The 21,689-nt window shown below is 43.1% G+C and overlaps 1 protein-coding gene and 1 pseudogene across 1 annotated transcript in view; both read left to right on the top strand.

Moving 5' to 3' along the window:
- Positions 1-10,661, top strand: part of LIN52 (lin-52 homolog (C. elegans)) — a 196,224-nt gene extending 185,563 nt beyond the window's left edge. The window contains exon 6 of the mRNA XM_006865532.1: positions 10,543-10,661. Within this exon, the coding sequence (XP_006865594.1) occupies positions 10,543-10,598 (56 nt within the window). The 3' untranslated portion in view covers positions 10,599-10,661. The remainder of the gene's footprint in view (positions 1-10,542) is intronic.
- On the top strand, positions 330-1,448 carry LOC102831999 (annotated as a pseudogene).
- Positions 10,662-21,689: the final 11,028 nt, after the last annotated feature.

Below are 21,689 nucleotides of genomic sequence, written 5' to 3'. Positions count from 1 at the left end.
AGGATCGGACAGTGTTTCATTCTGCTCTACATAAAGTCGCTATGAGTCGGTACCGTCTCAATGGCACCTAACACAACAACAGTCTTTGGATTAGAATTATTGATCACATGGTGGTGCTTTTTCCTGATCTGGAGCTTGTTGAAGAACGCCCGTCTGGCAAACTGCCCTGGAACTACTCTGCCATTTGTGGGCTCTGTGCCATGGCGGCAGGAAACTTCCACATTCCTGTGGGAAAGAAGTCAGTATTCCTCCTGTTGCCCCTACCACCCTGAGTCACTGCTTGCGCAGCTCCACTGCCTTTGTCCGCGCTCTAGCCGATGATAGTTTGGAGTTCTTACTAAACAACATGGCAGACATTGACAACAAAGGACAGTCTGAACTTGATCAAGATTTAGACGATGTTGAAGAAATAAAAGAAGAAGAAACTGGTGAAGAAATAAAAATCAAAGTGCGTCAGCTGACTGTTCAGATGATGCAGAATCCTCAGATTCTTTCAGCACTTCAAGAAAGACTTGATGGTCTGGTTGAAACACCAACAGGATACATTGAAAGCTTGCCTCGGGTAGTTAAAAGACGAGTGGATGCTCTTAAAAATCCTCAAGTTAAATGTGCGCAGATAGAAGCCAATTTCTATGAAGAAGTTCATGATCTTGAAAGAAAATATGCTGTACTCTGTCAGCCTCTATTTGACAAGCAATTTGAGATCACAAGTGCAATTTATGAACCCACAGAAGAAGAATGTGAGTGGAAAGCAGATGAGGAGAATGAAATTTCAGAGGAGTTGAAAGAAAAGGCCAAGTTTGAAGATGAGAAAAAGATGAAGAAAAAGAAGATCCCAAAGGAATTTCTGAATTTTGGTTGACTGTTTTGAGAGATATTAAAATGAAGTTCTCAGGTGCTGGCCAGCCTATGAGTTTTGTGTTCGAGTTTCACTTTGAACCCAATGAGTATTTCACAAATGAAATGTTGACAAAGACATATAGGATGAGGTCTGAACCAGATGATTCTGGTCCCTTTTCTTTTGATGGGCCAGAAATTTTGGGTTGTACAGGGTGCCAGATAGATTGGAAAAAAGGAAAGAATGTCACATTGAAAACTATTAAGAAGAAGCAAAAACACAAGCAGCGTGGAACAGTTCGGATTGTGACGAAAACCATTTCCAATGACTCTTTTATATTTTTGCCCCTCCTGAAGTTCCTGAAAGTGGAGATTTGGATGATGATGCTGAAGCTATCCTGGCCGCAGACTTTGAAATAGGTCACTTTTTGCGTGAGCATATAATAACAAGGTCAGTGTTATACTTTACTGGAGAAGCTGTTGAAGGTGATGATGATGAAGAAGAAGGTGAAGAAGCGGATGAGGAAGGGGAAGAAGAAGGAGATGAGGAAAATGATCCAGAGTATGAAGTGAAGAAGGATCAAAACCTAGCAGAGTGCAAGCAACAGTGAAGCAGGACGTATGTGGCCTTGAGGATAACTTGCACTGGTCTACCTTCTGCTTCCTTGGAAAGGATGAATTTTATCATTTGACAAGCCTATTTGAAGTATTTTGTTGTTGTTTGTTTGGTTTTGGTTTTGCAACCTAAAATAAAAATGTCAAATAATTTTAGTTCTCATAAGATAATGTCTTAATTTTGTATTAATTCAGGTAGAGGCAGAAGCCTAGGTTAAAATGTTTGTGCCCAGTTTCAAATTACTATTGAAGAAAGTGTGTCAGCTTTGGAACTTGACCTAAAAAGCAAGTGTAAAAAAGAAGACAAACCTTAAGTTGAGGTGTATTTTCTTTTAAAAGTATTAAGAAGTTAAAGTACATTCTTTTTGAGTTAGAACTAGAGAAAAAGCCCCAAATGTCTGGCTTATTCTAATTCTTTGGTTAATGTGTGAGTATGTCATTTACTCATGCTTCTGTTTACTCTGTACTAGATATGGGTAGTTGTTGTTGTTGTTGTTATGTGCCGTCGAGTCGGTTTCGACCCATAGCGACCCTGTACAGGGTTTCCGAGAGTGTAAATCTTTACGGGAGTAGAAAGCCTCATCTTTCTCCCGCGGAGCAGCTGGTAGTTTCGAACCGCTGACCTTTAGGTTCGCAGCCTGATTCGTAACCACTATGCTACCAGAGCTCCTTAATATGGGTAGTACTGTTACTTAACTATCTCACAGACTGTGTTGAGGCATACTAAGTTAAATTTTGTGACATATTAAGTTAAAATTTGTAAAATGTTTGTGTTCAATCTCATTTAAAGTTAAAAGAATTTTAGGCCTATGTAGTATACCACAAGTATGATAGCATCTTTTTTTTTTTTATTCTAAGGTTTAATAATTCTTACACTGGAAAACAAAGGTTAGTTACCTCTGGATCTAGACAGGCAAAACCTGCAGATTTTTGTGTGGCACCTAAAAGTGGATGGATGAACAACTATTCCAAAATGTCCAAGAAATTTTTTAGGTATTTTAGATGACCGTGTTGTAGTAAATACTACAGAGATCATGGAAATAACATGGATTTTTTTTTCCCCATAACTTTGAGGAAAGGCTAATTACTGTTACTTTTTTTGTGATGAATTTAAGCTTTAAATGTGAAGGTGGACTAATCAGTAATTCAGAAGGAGACCAAGAGTTTCTTTTCTTAATAAAATTGTACTGCATGTATTATTAAAGATAATTCCCCTTTAAATATTAAGTGTTAAGGTCTGGAAATGTGAACACATTTTTTAAAAATATAGTATTCATTCACTAGCTACTCTTCCAGAAAAAGATGGGGAGAGGTTGCTTTTGTTAAGGATATACTGCCTTAGAAACCCCATGGGGAAGTTCTCCTCAGCTCTATACGGTTACTGTAGGGTTTGCTTTCTACATAATTTCACTATAAAATTTTAATTAACTACTGGAAATCCTTAACCAGTTAAAATAGTTTGTAGGAAAAAAAATGCCATGAAAACACTTTTTATTTTCAGAATGATTTTGGTTGCTTAGATCAGACATTCTGTATTGGTTTTTGTACCCACAGCTCATTATCAAAATAGCTTCTTCTGAACTTGAACCATTTTTTATCTTAAGATAGAATCCCATTTTTAATGAACTTAAATAGTAAAAACCACTACTTTTATTTTCATTCCTTTAGGAAATAGCTACTGCCAAAGTGAAGTAGATAATATTTCATCTTGTTTTATAAGGGGGAGGTGGTTTGCACAGGAATTGTTGGAGTTTCAAGAGACGAAAGTGTTCACCTGTGCTGTTTTTCCAGCTCAAAAATGGTTCAATTCCATTCTAGAAATTTGAAATACAATGTAATTTCAAACCCATTAATACAAGTTGAATTTTATTTTATTAAAAAAAAAAAAAAGTCAGCATTCGAGCTCACCTTGGTTTCCTTGTCTCTCCTCTAATCCTGCAGACTGCCTGGGAACAGCTCACTCCATCATGAAGGTCATGTTGCCATTGAGAACAAACAGTCCCTTTCTGTCAGAATGCATGTCTTCTAATGTATCTTAATCTTCTCTCAGCTAGTTGTCCCTCAGTATGACTGACTCAACTAAACTATTCATCTACTGGTGACTAGTAGATTCCTCTAGAATGGATTCAAGACCTCAGGAACCAAAAAAAGGCAGAAATTTTAAAGAGCAAAACAAGTAGCATCATTTCTATGAAGCATCTTCTATGAATCTCATTAACACTGATTTAAATTTAAACTAAGCTAGCTGGGATTTCATGTGTTCCTTTTTGTTAGAAGTAGTTGCTGGTATAGTATGCCTCTAACCCCTATCATTACTCCAGCAGGGTTAATCCTCCAGAGTTAGGGTAAGGATTTTACACACATGCAAGCCATTCATGTTACTGTTTGCTTTGCATTTGAAGTTCTTTTTTTTTTTTTTTCCTTCAAAGTTCTGCTTCTTTCTGTCTTGCCTGCATATCCTGTTCGTGTGCTCATGTGATCCAAGCCCCTTTTGTGAAGCTGTAACTTTTAAGGAGATGTCATTACTCTCCATGATCCATGCAAAACCCAAGAAAGGAGACAAGACAGATGCTAATCATATTCATTTGAATGGTGGGGCAGTTGAAGATGAAAAGGCGTGCACCACTTTATAAGTAAATGAAACCCTATTGTTGAGTCACAGGGTTTCTCTATAAGGCAGGTCAGATTCTAGTTTGAAGGGCAGCCAGTTAATGAAACACACACCTGCATAGTCGGAAATGGAAACTGAAGACAGAATTGATGAATTCCAGCAGCAGACAAGAGGTGTCTACCAAAAAGGGAACCTGCTCCTTTACTTTAGAACTCTAGTCAGATAGTCCAAGAATACATTTTCAGTTACAAAATGATTCTACCACATCATGACTATTACAATATGCTTTTCTCTGTTCTTACATGGCACTGTGGGCTAATGCGCTGCAAAGTCAGTTTGAACCACAAAGTCACTGGCTCAGGCTCACCAGCCACTCCTTGGAAACCCTATACAGGGTCGCTATAGGTCAGAACCAACTCAACAGCACTTAGCAACAAGCATTCCTTTATTGGAGTCCTGCTGTGGTGCTGTGGGCTAAAGCACTGGACTGTAAGATCTGTTTGAGCCAGTAGGTCGACCGTTCAAACTCACCAGCCACTCCATGGAAACCCTGTATAGGGTCACTATGAGCCAGAACCAATTAGACGGCACTTAACAACAATATTAATTTATTGAAGTCCTGGTGTGGGATAAGCACTCGACCACTAATTTGGTTTGAGTCACAGACCTTGTGATTCAAACTTACCAGCCGCAACTCAGAAACTCCATACAGGGTCCCTATGAGTTGGAACTGACTTGACGGTACTTAACAACAACATTCCTTTATTGTATGTAGGTGATGTGCACAAATTCATTGCTGCTTTTTGTTGTTGTTGTTGTTGTTTTTAAATAAATGGCCCATGGTATGTTTTGATCAACATCAAATGGGAATTGAGTAGGGGAAACTACTGTTTGTTTGTTTTTTCTGAAAATATCCCTGTTTCCCTTTGGTAGCATGCTCATTCAGCTTTTAATGTTTTCAGTGAATCATCTGTTTTCACTGTTTAACAACAACAAAAAAATCCTTGCATACCTTATTTGATTGGAGATCTTTTTTTCATTTATCATTGTAATACCAAGGACAATTTTATAACCTTTTAATACATAGCTGTTACATGCAGGGCACGTCTCTTTAAGTTGTCGTTGAGTGCCATGGAGTTGGTTCCAACCCATAGTGACTCTAAACAGGATTTCTGAGGGGCATCTGGTGAGCTTGAACCGCTGGCCTTGCAGTTCAAACTGACTTTGCAGTCCAGCACATTAACCTGCAGCGCGACACCAGGACTCTCTTTAGGTAGGGATACCAAAACCAAACTAAACCATTGTCACCAAGTCTGTTCTGGCTGATAGCAGCCATTTTTAGGACAGAGAAGAGCTGCTCCTTAGAGTTTCTGAGGGTTGTAAACACTTGGCCCACTCCTCCACCAAGGGTCCTGGTAAGTAGGGAGGCATTACTGTAAAAGAAACGAGGTCTAGATAGTTTTCTCATTAAGGGAAGCATCTTGTTGTTTAATTAAAATTCTTATTTAAAATGAAATCGTTTTACAGTAGTTAGCTGAATGTCTATGTGACTTTTGTGTATCTTGAACAGATGAGGAAACTGGGAAGATTTGATTGACTTATCCAAAGTGGTCCAGGGACACTCAGGCTAGGAACTAGGGTTCAAATCCAACAACAACAGATCTAATGTCTAATGTTAGAAGTCCTGCTATTCACAATCCTCTGCTGCCTTCTTTGTCTCTTGTCCACGTACTTCAAAGTCTCCTGAAGACAGCCTGTTGTTGCTTTTCTGGATGTGAAAGGACCAGTGGAAAGCAACTCTTCTTCTCTTCTCGCATGTTTTTAATTATGCGGAGGCAGAGAGATATTTAAATAGTAGTTTGCATTAGAATTGAAAGCCAAATATGAGTTTCTTTCGTTTCATTACAAAGTTACTTAATCTTTATGTTGCTCCCTATGTAAAAGCTGAGTGGAATTTTATCAAGCAATTGCCTCAAAGTTATAATCTGGAAAATCTTTCTGTAATGAAACCCATATGTCATGGGTGAAAGGTGCAAAGCCCTGGCAGAGAGGGCTGGTCTCGTGAGAGATTCTGCACCCAATCTCGTTAACCAGGGTGCCTCTGGTAATCCCTCATCCCCTCACCGGTGAGAAATCAATCTGTACCACTGAATCTCTTTCAACCAGTCTCCAGAAAATTTACTGCAGAAAAGGCAGTTTGGGGATAGTCATTGTAGAAAGGGAGCCTGAGGCAAGGCTAAATATAAGGCAGCGGAATTGGAGAATCTAAAGAAGAGATTATATTAAACCACACACCACCTTCAGAGCAAGCAGAATAGAGTCCTCCCTTCAGCCCTGACCTCCCTGAGCATGCCCAGGTATTTACAACTGCCATGAACCTGACAGCTCTTGAGAAACTGTGAGGGGCGGAGACATAATAGAAACGGCATCAACTTGGAAGTTGATTGTAGTTTCCCCATTTGCTGCCTTTCAGCGTGTCGCCTGAGTGGTTTCTTCTTCCAGCCTCTCTGCAGCAGGTCTCCGTTGTAGAGTTCTCAGTTGATGCTCTGTGTACTGCCTAGAAGGGTCTGTAAACCAGAACTGGGCATGGAGGCCCTGCTTCCATACACCAAGGTGGCTGATGACCATTAGACCCACCGTGGCATCGTTATTAGAATGTAATTGGCAGTGATTTCTTCCTGTTGAGCCTGTAATCCTAGAGAATAAATCCAGAATCAGAAAGTTGTCAACCAATTTTAGAGACTCTAGATGAAATTCTTGGTGTCTCGAGGATTGTTTGCTATGTAACACATTATGAAAAGAGAAGAACCAGAAAAGAAAAGAGGAACTAGAATTACCAAATGAAGGAGCATGTAATCTTGCTCTGGCCTTTGTGCTAGAATGATGCCAAGCTGTTGGGAAGAAGAAGGGAGAGAGTGAGGTAGGGGAGTAGAAACAGCTTCCTCTCTTCTGTAAGCAAGCACTAGCCATCTCTAGAATTTTCCCTAAAGAGATTTGAAATCTTTGGTTTGCAGGGTTGGTTTTTTTTTTTGGGGGGGAGGGGGTTTGTTTTGTTTTTTTAGTAAACTACATTTACATATAAAACCCCTACTAGAAGGTGTGTGTGAGCGTAGCAGAAGGCTATCTCCCTGTTCCTAATGGGATTTTGTAGCAGCATGTGCGAGTTTGTTTCAGAAGTCAAAAATGAACAGATGTTGGTATAAATTACCTCTGTGTCTGATGTCTTGCAAATTAAAAGCGCGGTTGGCATCACTAAACAATTTCACTAGGTTTGGGGGGGTGCGGCTAGTGGGTGGTGATTACTGTAGCAAGTCAGTAAGAAGCTTTACACTACAGCAGAGCAGGAGAGCAAAGGTAAAGAAAAGAGGAGTAAAATGAGGGCCGTGTGAATTCATCAGAAATGTCAACATCTCTGATGACAGGTGAACAGGGGGGGCACGTGCTCTGGAGCAGCCCCCAACCCACAGCAATTTCTCTGTATACAAAAGGGGGCTGGCACTTAGGATTTGATTTATAGGGCACAGCCCTCTTTTAGGGAGCTGCCGTGTCACGCGTTCGTATATCTCCTATATAGGACTAGCGAGTAGGAAAACTTTCTCCCCTCCCATGTAGAAGATGATGTATTTTGAATTACTTCTACTTTTACGAAGGTTTCCTACTGCTCTGTGTACCTGGGTCAGGTTGGGGGTGTGGAGGAGAAATGATTGAGTGGGAAAGGGGTTGTTAAAAAAGGATTGGTTACATTTAAGGAGAGCTTGCCACTGTGAGACTTTGGAATAGCTATTTATTTTTCCTAATAAACTCTTTTGATCCCTCAAATAGATTGGGGTCTCTTTTCATTCGGATACTTAAAATACTGGCCATCTTCCCATTTGAAGGGAAGAACAGTAGACAAAGGTGAGATCTGCACGGCAGTAGGCCAGAGATAAGAACAGTGCATGTCGAAGGCCCAGGGATGGGGAGTGAGGCCGCTTCCTGCCCAGTAGCGTCTGGATTGCCCCGTGTGTGTGGTCTCCTGCCTCTAGTCACTTTGTAGGATCATTTTGTTGTGAAGTGCTGTCAAGTGGGTTCTGACTCATAGCAACCCTGTGTAGAGAGGGTTTCCAAGGAGCAGCTGGTGGATGCTTTATTCTACAGTGCCACACCAGGACTCCTTAATGTTTTAAAATCTACACTAATCACTCAAGTAGGCAGTAACTCATCCAGTAGAAACAAATGATGACACTTGCTCTACCTGAAAGGACACGTAAATTCCTGTGGGATCAGGCTAAGAGATTCCCAGGAACGGGATTTTTGGGGTTGTTATTCTCCCCTAACACCATTCATTCACTCGGCCAATAACAAGTATGAGAAAAGAAGCCGGCTGCTCAGGTACCTCTGAAAGGTGTTCATTATTGTTATCCAGGAGAAACATAGGACAGTTACCGTTAATTATGCTCCCCATTTTACAGGTGAAGGAACTGAGGCTCAATGATTTTACACAATCCAAAGTGTCACCCAGCTGCTAAATGCTAGACCAGGAACTTAAACTGAGTTCAAATCCTGTCTTCTCTGAAAGAGGCTCAGGCTAGGAAGTAATGGCTTGGATTCCTCTAGGGTAGTTAGTTTTTGACACCCTGATTTTTCCATAGGCTTTGGTTTGCTAACTGAAAGGTCAGCAGTTCAAACCCACCAGTTGCTTCTTATAAGAAAGATGAGGCTGTCTACTCCCGTCAAGAGTTACACTCTCAGAACCCTTCTGTAGGGTCACTACTGTCACTTGGAATCAGTGTGATAACCGTGGCATTGTTTCCATCCAGGGAAATAATTTCTGTTGACAAATACACAAGGTACATTGAACACAAACCAAAATGCCTGATTCAGAGACTGGAGCACTGAAGAGAAGACCACTAAATAAACTTATTTGACTGGGGAAAGGAAACAAAACTAACATTTATTGTGTTCCTACTTGGTTCTGGTGAGTTTGTATACGAGGGAGCTTCAAAAAGTTTGTGTAAAAAATTCTATATCTTTTAACTCCATTATCCACAAACGTTTTGAACTCTTTCATGTTTTCATTCTTCCAGCCAACATTTATCCAACAGACAGTATAACAGGTACTGGTGATATCTGTTGTTGTTAAGAGCCGTCAAGTAGTGGCCTCATAGCCACCCTGTAGAGTTTCCAAGGAGCAGCTGGTGAGTTTGAAGGACCGCCCTTGCTTTCAAACCGACCTTGCAGTCTGGTGCATTGTGCCATAGCACCAGAACTGCCTCGTGCCAACGAAATCGTTTGGTCTGGCCCTACCAAGGCAACTGCAGTTCCAGCCATCACAGTAGGGGTGAATTAATTAAATGTTTGACGAAATGTAGCAGGCTGATTTTTAAGTTGATAATTTTGCATGGCCTGTGAATGATGTTATAAATATCCAAATGGCCTTTGGCAGGAGAAAGGTTCCCCCAGCCCTGATCTACACCATTTGCTCTAGACTTGGGAATGGCAGTGTGGAGGTAGAAGTCTTCTCACCGCCCTAGCCACCTCACTTCTTTGGCCAGGATGGAGACATGTTCTGGGAGGCTGGGGACACAGTCTGCCCTGTGCCTACTGCGTGGTTCCAGGAGACTTCTGGGCTGCCAGGCAGGCTATCAAGAATCTTTCAGCACTATTAAATCCTTTCAAAGAGGTGTGAAAAGGGGGTGGGGGACCAAGCGGGTGTTAAGCTTTTTGAAGATTTGCTTGACTAATCTAAAACCAGGGGCTTCTGGAGTGGTTCTTATAACTCAGAAATGTTTTTTGTTTTTTGTTTTTCTAATTAATGCCTGAGCCTCAAATGGAGGCAAGTAGGTATATAAACCTTCTGGTAACTACAGCCCTCAAAGATAGATGATGCTGAAAGTCGAAGAAAGACACAAACCATGCTTGGCTATATTAAATATCCAAGGACTGGCAATGCCAGGAGAGAGAAGACCAAAGCTCTGTAAATGCTACTTTATTAATTACACCATCCACAGATGAACTGCTCTGAGGGGATGTAAACCCTGGTATGTTGCAGCATCCAGGGACTGCCACGGCTGAGGTCTGCAGTAAATGATCTCTGATTTTGATTTGAGATTATAAATGTCCAGAGGATAACAACTCGGGGAAGACCCTAATCTTGGTTGGATTTTAGCCTCTGGGAACAGACTCCCTGAGATAGCGAATGTGTGCGTATTAGGTTACATCCTTGTGAGAGTAATCGGTTTTGGAGAATTCCCTGGTGATTTTGTTAAGGGTTGATGATAAGGTCTTCCCCAGTTAGCCTACAATTACAGCAATTGCCAACTTCAGAACAGCTTTGTCAGGTTTCAGTGGGCAGTTGTGATTCATTTCTTCCCCATCTCGGAGGTTAGGGGTGATTGAATCTAGTATGATGACTTTTTTTTTTTTTTAATTACATCTCCCTATGATCCTTTTTCAGATTTTAGGTTTTTATTGATCTTTCATTTGCTTTGTGATTCCAGCCCGAGAGATGACCCGGGGAAAATTCCTCAACATTCTAGAGAAGCCCAAGAAGTAGCACCTGCTTCTGGACAGGATGTCCTGGGTCCTGGGAACTGTACTCACACTCCCTCCCAGCGCAGCTCTACGTGTGCACCTCCAGAGAGGCTGGGCCTTACCTCAGGACTGGTGCCCTCCCCTGCTCCTGGCACTCTGCGCTTCTGAGAACCTTTGGCAGCAGGAGAAGAATCTGCTCTACCCAAGAATCACTGCAGTTCAATCACTCTCCAGACTTGGATGTTCTTAGCCTTGGATGTGGCTAACACCAGCGGGTGTCATTCTTAAAGGTTAAGTCCTGCCTCCTCATTTCCAGAAGTGATTCAGGAGCCCAGGATCTTACAGTTGGTTTGATTCAGTGATGGTATAGTCAGTTGTGACATGTTGATTGGATGGGTTCTTTTGAGTTGAACTTGATCTGTTAGGAAGTATTTACAATGCGGGGAAACACAGGCCTGTCAGATTCTGAGCTAGGCCATGCAGCCTGACCTGTGAACTCTCCGGCATATACTAGGTTCTAAGAATCCCCAGTTGGAGAAACAAACCAGTGTCTTCTCAAAATATGTAGCTGCTTCTTTTTCAATTCTGTACTTCTCTTGGTTTTCCTTCCTCCATTGTATTACTCACCTCCCAGCTTTTGCCGTCAGTTCTGACTCCAGGGGAGGGGATCCTCCTGGGATTAGCTCGTCTACTGAAAGCCTCACTCGTGCAAGGTTACATCGGGTTCTAGACCACAAGGCCAATGTGACTATAGCAGAAAGAACTTTTGAGTTCTAGATAATCTGTTGCAGATTCAAGTTGGAAATCTGGCCTGAAAGATAGAAAAAAGGGCTGATTTACAGGAATCCATTTGGTTGGAAACTAGAAGACCTTAAATGTTCTGTGGGGTCACACATCACACTTTAGTACTTCACCGATCTGACAGAAATACACACGAGAAAGAGAATTTCCTGACTAACATATAACTCTGATGAGGCTCTTTGCCAGTTATCCATCCATGTTCAAACCGGAAAATCTGGTCCCTGGGCAAAATCAATTACACATGTTCTCCATTTTGTCTTGTAAGTCAGCCCCTAGCCTCTGATGTTTTAGAAGTACATGTGGCAGTAATCTGATGGTGTTTGGGCACAAGTAAAGTACCGATCAAGTTTGTGGTCCTGAGGTCTGTGCTGGGGTTCAGCACACTCCAATTGAACCTCTGGTCCATCCATACCTGTGCCTTAGTTCCCACACTAGAATCAATGGGGGAGGGGCTTTCCCCCATTTGTCCCATTTGAATATCCATGCAAGTTCACATATTGAACAGGAAAACAAACATAAGATGCAAGGATGAAGAAGGAGGAATACATCCTGCCTGGTGCTACATAGAAGTTTGGGTGGTAGAGGCTTTGATTTTTTAACTTAAGTTGACTGACATTCCTTTATCTCACTAAATGCGGTTGAAGAACGAGAGGAGAATGTGTGTGTGTGTGTGTGTGTGTTTGCACATGTGCATGCGTCGTGCATACACCCACACGTGGATATGGCCAAAAAAATAGTGCCATAATGTCAAATCCTTCCTTTGCTCTGTTTTGAGAGTTGATGACATCAGGCACTTTTCAATGCTTGGGGAAATATGGGGACTGTTCAGATACCAAACCAGAAACAGTCTTTAACCTGCAGTGACAAGGTTGGTTTTGTGGTCTGCTTTGACCGTTTTTTTTTTTTACTGTCATCATATTCACCAGCACTTAATGGAAGTAGATGTTTTAGAATTGCGATATTTATTGGTTTAATATGTGTTGTCCTTAGAAACGTTGATGATGTATTTTTATATTGATAATATAAATTTATGTACAGTGTGTGTATGTGTGTGTTTCAAGATATTAGAGGATTGTACTTTGTATGTGATGGTTTCTGTGCCTCCTAATAAATATGTTCCTTTTAGAGAGTGAGTCAAAATCTATCTGTAAACTTCCAGTAAACATGACAGACTGAACACATATACTTCTCTGCCACCTACCAAAACCCTAAGTGTGAGTTCCTTTTCAACCCTGTTCCAGACCAGGAGAAGATGATGTACTAACCAGGACTGCTTTCTAAAGTGTTCCCTTTCCACAAAGCTGTTCTGCTGCCAGAACGACATTGTCTAAGTGCATCCTTGGTTGACAACTAACTGTCCTGACAATAACAAGAGAATGGCATCAAGAATCGAGAGGACAATCCTCCCTGATGGCTTCTAGGGAGGACAAGAGAAAAGTGTGATAGTATTGTCACAATAGACCAGGGCATGGCCTCTTCCTATTAAAGAAGGCAGATTGCCTCGCATCACAGGCTCATCATTTCTTTCCAAAAGACATTTGGATGAAGAGTCTATTTCTGTGATCTAGAAGAACTTGGCTGGCTAACTGGCTGTTATTAAACAGGGGCAGTATCATGAGTGCACTGCTCTCTTGGTCCTTAAAGGTTATGTTCTAGTCACCCCACAGATTTTTTTCCCTTTACTTTTGCCAATCTGAATAGCATCCTTGCAATGCATCTATTGGCTATGGGCCACCACGTTCTGAGAAAGCATAGCACTGGTGCTTAGAGGCACATTTCCAACTTCTTATTAAAATCTTTTCTTTCCAGTAGACTCACTGCCTTGTGTGTGAGTAATTCTTTTTTTTGTAATTGTGTGTAATTACATAATTACATATGTAACAGAACATTGACCATTTCAACATTCTTCACATGTATAATTAATAATGTTAACTTCTGTGTGTCATCCTCTTCAGCCAACACCCTTACCAGAAACCCAGTGTCCCATAAGCCCTGCTTGCCCCTCCCTCCCACCTATCCCTGGTACCCACTAGCAGACTTAGAGCTCTACACTTGCCCATTGTAGACATTTCATATCAATAAAGTCATCCAGTATTGGTCCTGTTGCAGCTGTACCACTTCTTGTTCACATCTGTCTCCCAGGTTTGGAGCCACTGCTGAGTCTCCTGACTTTTCTTAACTAACAGCACCGAAAGTTCATGAGCTATTAATTGTATCGAAATACCAGCATTCATTTTTCTTTACCTTTTTGTTTACCCGTTTGCCATATTTTTAAATGGGCACTTGCCAATGGCTCCTGGTTTTTTCATTGTGTAGCTCCTCTGCCTTTTGGACTCACCCAAATCAGGGCAGTGACTGCAGAACCGTGGAAAGTCATTCTTTTGCACTTGGACGTTAGGACTTCCATAGAAGCTTTGTAATGAAGCCAAGAAATCTCATTTCCAGTGGGAGGCTTGGCTCTCTGCTGTTTCCTTCAGGATTCAGGGATCCCAGGATGGTGAACAGGCAGAGCAGGAAGTGAAGACATGGGCACATGGACCACTGTGCACTGTCTCAGGGGTCAGATTAATAGTTTCTTTCTAGCTCTCAACTTCCGCTCAGACCCCATCTCCAAGCATTTGGTTATGTTTCTGTATTCCTTACCCTGTGAGAGTCACATGACTTCCCGCATGACTGATAACGTGGATTTCTTTTCACCAGGGTGCCCTGCAAACTCCCCCACCCCCCAGAAAGTAGGGAAGCACCAGTCTCTCCCAGCTCAGAAGTTCTGATTGACTTTTAATTGACTCATCCTATCTATTTGAGATTTGGGGCACTTTGGGGATATGTCAGGAGGCCATCAGCCTTCCCGCCCTTTGCGTGATACTTTTTCTTCTTGAGTAGGGAACTGTCGGAGGCTTCAGGTGGCACCAGATGCAACCACGAGGCTCCTGGTTGGCGAGCCTGCTGGTGGAGCCTCTTAGTGAATGCAGGAACACATCAGTGATCCATTAGCTGGGCCAAGCCTTTGGAACCTTCCCCTCCTGGGGGCTCTTCCCCTTAATGAGAGCTGGAAGGGGGGCCCACACAAAACACTGCCTCCAAGTAATATTCTGCTTTGTCCCCACCAGTAACCAGGGCTGACGGAATCACTCTGTCCATTTCTCTTCTAATTAGCACAATTCCAGCATGGCCTGAGCCAGCAATTGGAGAAAAAAAAACGATCAAAAGCGATCCGACAACCATAGCGAATCTCAAACACAAAGAGGGCCATTCCCTGTAATTAGGTGAGACAATGCCTCAGTCTTTTCTCAGCTGGAGTTTGCCGCTAAGACTCTGGCTGTTTGGGTCCCAGCAACACAAGTTGTCTCCCTGAGACACTAATAAGCTCCAACTTGGCTTCCACCTCACGTGAGTCTAACCAGAGGACAGATGCAGGGAAGCTCAGGGAGGGGACAGAGTCTCCAAACAAGCAGCTGCTGCAATGTTTCCCCAACTCCAAGAAGGGAAGAGACAGTGGTTTATCAAGGAATTCAGCGCAGTCTAGTCTCCATAACTTGAAGACTACAATTCCTGTCCCCACAGAAGCCCATTCTCCACTATTCGCCTCGGTTCTGTTCATTCTGGACCTTCTGCCTATAGTCTCCTTTGGCCCCCTGCCTCCTTCTCTCACTGATGGTCTCATTTCTGGAACTACATGGTAATGCTTTGTAAACTAAAGCTCTATGTGACAATTAGAGTTAAAATCGCAAGGAATGTTACCGCATCGCCCAAAGGTGAGGTCTACTCTTAAAGATCTCATGACCTAGAAGGGGAACCTTTTCCCCTCTCACTCTGGACCTCACCCCTAACTTTCATGCTTCTGGCTCTTCCCCCAACCCCTGTCAGCTCTGCCATTTTCTCACTTTTAAGATCCCTTTTTTTATTAAAACAGAACAGTTGGTCCACCAACTGCCAGCACAAGAAGCCATAACTGGTCACGCTTCATGTGGTTTAGGGTTGGTCTCTTAGTAGACAGAAACAGCTCCCCTAGGGTTGCAGCCCATTACAGGGATTACTTGGGGTGATATGGCCGTGAACTTGGTCATAACCACAGACGAAGGAATTCAGGGAGAGTGACAGTTGGAATCGCAATGAAATTCAAGCTCTCAGCCGAGTTGGACTCGCTTTCATCTTTATCCCTTCTGCTCTATACCCAAGACTTCTGAAGGTGACCTCTAATACCAGGAAACACCCAGTTAGCCAGAACACAAAGAGCCAGTGGAGGTGGTGATGGTGGTGTGCTGTGGAGTCAGTTCTGACTCATAGTGACCCTGCATAGGGTTTCCAAGACTAAATCTTTACAGGAGCAGAAAACCTCATCTTTCTCTCACGGAATCTCTGGTGGTTTCAAACTACTGACCATAAGATTAGCGTAACCACTACGCTACCAGAACTCCCTGAACAGGACCTATGTTATGCATTATATAACTAACTGATAGACGAAGCTATAATTTTTCATTTGTAAAAATTGGTAAGCCCTGCAGGGAAAATAAGTTAACTTTTAATTACCTTGGCGTTAATGTGCTGGATCACTGATCAAAGATTGGAGATTTGAGCCCACCTAGAAGTGCTCCGGAAGAAAGTTCTGATGATCTACTTTAGGGAAATCAGCCATTGAAGACCCCATGGAGCACAGTTCTGCTTTGACAAACATAGGGTCACCCTGAGGCGATGTGGGCTCCATGGCAACCAGTGAGTTACCCTGCCTAGTCAGTTACACAGAGTGCTCAGTTCTGCAGCCTCCCAAAGAGCTGATGGTTTACAGAATGCTGTAACCTGTCCCCTGCCTTTGTCGGTACTACATCCTTCAACCTTGTGAAGCACCCCTCACCACATAGACACTAAGTCAAGATGGCAGTGAAGACCCTTTGTCACTAGTCATCCCCCCTTTCTATCTCCTGATGATTTTCTGTGGGGTGAAGTTTGTCAAGTCCTGGCTCCTTTCTATGGCTGAAGTAGGGTTCACTCAGGCCTCACTCTGGCAGCCTCCTCTCGGCTCTGACCTCTCTGGGGGTCAAGTGGGGCCGAAGGTCACATCCCAGGGCCCTCGTGTTGGTGATGGTGTGGCGGCTAAGCCCCTGGAGCCAAGCGGATCCTCGCACAAAGGAGCAGCTGAGAAAAGTCAAGTTGAAAAAGCAATAACTTGAAGCTGAGGAAATGAGAAGTAAGGGACTGGTAGAGTCTTTTGCAGGACCACGAGGGAAGCATGAAACTCGAACCAGAAATGGTTTCTGAGAAAGGGGGTGGCTCATGGAGCAGCAAGCTCATGAGAGCTTCACTCTGACCTCCCACGCCCCACCATCTGCTGCAACCTCTTTCACCCTCTTACCTTTGCTTCCTTCACAGGTTTACGTACCCAAAACAAATGGCCTAAAAGTCCTTCAAGTAAGTGGTGGCACACCTACAGCCGTCTGATACGTTTGCAAAGCAATTATGATATCTTGGAATAAAAGGTTTTGTCAGAAGTGAAACCAGAAAGATTTAAAAGTATAAATACAACAAGATCTCCAATGTGTGGGAGTAAACTAAGGAACTACACTAAGGTAGTAGCAGTACTTGTTTCAGGATTTTCCAAAGGGTTTTTGAAGCCGGAACTCTTTAAGGAAGCAAACTGTCACATCTTTCCCCTGTGGAGAGGCTGGTGGATTTGAACCAGTACTAGAGAGAGTCAAAAACATCTATGACTGAGTAGACAGGTATACAGAGCTTACAATGCTCTGTCCATATGCCCAGACTGTTAATATGCGCGTGCACACACACACACACAGAGTTGATTGATAATATCTGTTTATGGCAATGAAATTTGTCCTTGTGTGTACAAATACCTGTGGTGGTGTAGGTTTATGCACTGGGCTACAAGGTCAGTTTGAACCACAAGGTCAACAGTTCAAACCCACCAGCCATTGGAACCAACTCAACAGCACCTAACAACAACAATAACATACAAATGCCTATCAGTTCATGAACCAGTCAGTATTTACTGGATAGACACTAAATGTCCAGCCTTGCCCTAGTCTCCCTAGTATATCACAAGTAAGTTCTCCAAGGATAAAGATAATTTGTTCCCTAACCAAGCCTCCTCACCATCTACAATGTAAACCTCTGTCCTGGAATAGAGGACATACTCAGTAGATGTTCAGTGTTGCAAAACAGCTGTCTTTCCCTTCAGTACATCTGAGGGAATCCCATCTCACTTAATTTTGCTCCAGAGTTTGCAAACCTACAGCTGAGTTACCCCTGCCTTGGCCATACAAGGATTGGGTTATGTATCTCCTCCACTGCTTTCTTCATGATTACCCTCCCCTTTCCAGTCTGGAGAGAAGAGAAGAGGAGTTAGCGGTCATAGGGATGGGTCAGGCCGAGTCTAGGTTTATAGTACTTGTGACTTTCCTCACAGACACCAGACAAATGTGCTGTACCATCAGGAAGGGGAATGAGGGCTTCTCAGCCAAGGCGGGATCTGAGGGGCGGAAGGGTGTGCATAGAAAGTGGTTCTCACCTTTTGTGGGAGACAGTGTGCATATAAAGTCAGTTTCTCCACATGGAAATGAGGAAGTAGAGAGATGAAAGCATCAAGGCCAAATGACAGAGAAGAACAGATCTTGACCCTAAGAAGTGACTCCAGTCCTACCCCAAGCACCCAGAATATGTCAGAAGCAACCTACTCCTCACATTCATTCAATGTGGCGCTGTAGGATCAGCACTGGATGGTGAATCACAAAGTCAGCCTTTCAAACCCACTTGCTGTTCCTCGGAAACCTCATACAGGGTCGCTGTGAGTTGGAACCGACTCAGCAGCATTGAACAACAATACAATGCTCCTGACTTTCAGTCAATGAAATGGATGTTGTGATGAGTAAAAGGCTTTGCTTGCCACACCCCTGTTTCCACTTTGCCAGTACACATGCTTGCCCTTGCACAGCCAAGAAGAGATGTCAGCCAGGGAGGTGTAGCCCAGGGAGTGCTCAGCCAGATACACTGGGATAGCCAGATCTGACCAGACCTCCAAAGAGGAGCACTTGGGAACAGGCCGCCACAGCCACTGTACCAAAGCGCCACTTCCCAACCTCACCAAAGATTGATGCAAATTGGTTTGATTCTGACCCTGTCACATAGAAAGGATAATGATTCCAGCAGCACTGGGCGTGGGAGGGGACAAGTGTTGGGGGCCAGGAGGACTGGTGTCTCACTTCACGTCTTCATTAATGATCTGAAAGACTGGTAAACAGCATGCTAATGAAACCTGCGGGTGATTGGTGTTACAAACCTCAGAGAGGACAGAGAAATAGTACAGTGAGACCCCGAGAGCTGAGAAATATGGGCAGGAGATTGTCAAATGAAATTCGTTCGAGGAAGATGAAAGCCGACCTGTCAGGGAGGAATGATGGCAGTGCCTTGCGGGGAGTGGGGAGGAGTGCAAACCTGAAAAGCAGAGATGGGTGGAAGGGTCAGGAGGGTGAGTGAGGGGATGAGGTTTGGGTGGGTTGCAGGGAGACAGAACTAGCTGCTGCGGATGGCGGAAGGCGGAGCAGGACTGTGGAGCAACCTTGGCCAGTGGCGCTCTGGGTCTCTGGCTTCATAGCTGCAGCCTGAGTTATTGAAATGAAACAAGTTAAAACACATTTTTAAAACTACCCTAAACTATTGTTATTAGGAGCTGTCTAGTCAATTTCTATCTTAACGGCCCCATGTGACAGAGTAGAGTTGCCCCATAGGGGTTTTTGCTTGGGGTTTTGGGCTTTTTTCCCACTTTTATTGTGAATCGATGAAGAACAGATCATCAGTTTTACATTCAACAGTTCATATACGTTTTGTTTCATCTCACTGATTGTAATCCCCTCATGTAACATCATTTATTCCACTTTATGCCTCTGTTTCTATTTCTATTCCTACTTCTTTCCTAACTTTTCTGAACTTTGTCTTTGGGTAAATGTCGTCCTTTTGATCTTAAATGGTGGATTATTGTAAGGTGCCCATAGGGTTTCCATGGAGCTGCAGTGTTTATTGGGATCATGGTATTCAAGAGCAGGATAAAGAAAGGAGACGTTTCCCATCTTCAATAGTTTCCCAGTCAATAAACATTTCTTAGATATAAAACTCATTTACATTAACTGCAAAAATCATAAGTATATATAGTCCAATGACTTTTTCCTTGAGCAAATTAACTTCACTAAGCCTTGGTTTGTACATCTGAAATAACAGCAGTCCACATCTCAGAACTACAAATGTGTGAGCTAGAATATGCAAAGCTCCTGGAACATAATAAGCATTCAGATGTGAGCAGTTATTACCACGGACCCTTGGTGGTGCCACTTAGTGCTCACTGTAAGGTTGGAGTACCTTGGAAGAAAGCCTGGTGTTGTAATTCCAAAAGATCAGAGTCATTGAAAGCCTCACGGAGCACAGTTCTACGCTGACACACATGGGGTTGCTATGAGTCTGAATCCACTCAACAGTATGTGGGGGTCTGTTGTTAAGTGCCACCATGTCAGTTCTGATGCACAGTAATGCTGTACCCGGTTTCCGAGGAGCAGCTGGTGGATTTGAACTGCCGACCTTGTAGTTCACATTCCTGTGCTGACCCAGCAGCACCGCACCCTCTAATTTACCCTCTAGGTTTTACTCTGAACTCCCCAGGTAGATTACTTCTTGAAGTTAAGGGCTCTCTTCACATGCATGTGAATAAATTCTTGTTTGACAGCTTGCTATGCTACAGTCCCCTTTTAGTACAAACAACTTTGTTCCTACCCAATTCAGATGTTCTTTCAAAGTAAATCACTTTCTTTAAAATGTAACAAATTTAAATAAAATCCTAATGTCACAGAGTATTGTTTTGTTGAGATAAAATGTCACCCATGATAACAAAAGAAAGAATGTGTGGCTCATTGCCTCCATGAACAACTACCTCCTTTGCCATGAGACCAGAACTGGATGGAGCCCAGCTGTCATTACTGAGCATTTTGATCAAAGATTCTATTGTTGTTGTTAAGTGCCGTTGAGTCGGTTTCGACCCATAGCGACCCTGTACAGGGTTTCCAAGGGTGTAAATCTTTACAGGAGTAGAAAGCCTGATCTTTCTCCCGCGGAGCAGCTGGTAGTTTCGAACTGCTGACCTTAAGGTTCACAGCCCGATTCATAACCACTACGCTACCAGAGCTCCTTAAAGATTCTATAGAAGGGGGGAAATGTAGAACAGAATTTAAAACCAGAAAGTTTTGCCCTGAGATCAATGGTTTAGCTGAATTAGTAAAAAATGTCTGCCCTGAGCAGTGAGCTCTTCTAAGGGTCATCTGCATGGGATTAGATTGATAACAGCAACACAACAGATTCTCTGGGAGTCTATGTTAATGGAGAGGAACAACTCAGAAAAGCAGGGTGAGAATGGTTGCACACCTTTAAGAATGTAATCATTGTCACTAAATGGTACATTTGAAACTGATGAGTAGGAAAAAAAAAAAAAAAATCATCCCCTGGGAGATTATGCTAACAATGTAGGCATTGTCTGATGAGATTTCAGGGCAAAGGAAGGGAGCCAGCCTGAGGACTAACAGTGTGGCTTTTGAGTTAAATCTGGGTTTGAATTACGGTGAACAACCACTCCAGTTTGCACAGAATTAATGGATTTATAAGGAGTCCTGGTATGGCGCTGTGGTTTAACATGCTAGACTACAAAATGAGTTTGAATCTTAAGGTCGGAAGTTCAAGCTCACAAGCTGCTCCACAGGGTCACTGTGGATCGGAACTGACTTAGTAACAATAATGGATTTCCAAGGAACCCTGGTGGTGCAGTGGGTTAAAGGTTGGGCTGGAAACCACAAGGTTGACAGTTCAAATCCATCAGCCATAGCACTGGAGACCGATGAGGCTAACTGGTCCTGTGACAGTTTGATGGCAGTGGGTAAGGGGTTCCTGGAAAGTCGACAGCCTTCCTAATGGGATGTCTGGTCACTATAGTTTGACTTCAGGTTCTGCTTGATATCTTCCTCTTCAGTTAAAGGGGAGGGGAGGGAAGCTCACCAGATTGTTGGACGGATCAAATGAAGGCTGTTTGAAAATCTTTACAGCAAGGATCATTCCCACCCCCTCCACACAGAGTAGACAGGGTTGGGCAACTTGGACATTGGCTACCCAAAATGCGGTGGGTGAAGGGGAGGCTACAAAGGCAAGAAGTGACTGGCTTATAAGCTTTCAAGAGGGAACCTAGATCCAGAGGGCGTGGAGGAAGGTAGAAAGGTAGACTCTCCACTGAGTAGTATCCAATCTGTCTAGGTGGGGCTGATGAAAGGAAATG

This window comes from Chrysochloris asiatica, unplaced genomic scaffold (assembly GCF_000296735.1).
Source record: "Chrysochloris asiatica unplaced genomic scaffold, ChrAsi1.0 scaffold00079, whole genome shotgun sequence".
In the NCBI taxonomy this organism is placed as follows: Eukaryota; Metazoa; Chordata; class Mammalia; order Afrosoricida; family Chrysochloridae; genus Chrysochloris; species Chrysochloris asiatica.
The sequence above is the reverse complement of the archived record's forward strand: the minus strand, read 5'-3'. Positions and strand labels throughout refer to the sequence as shown.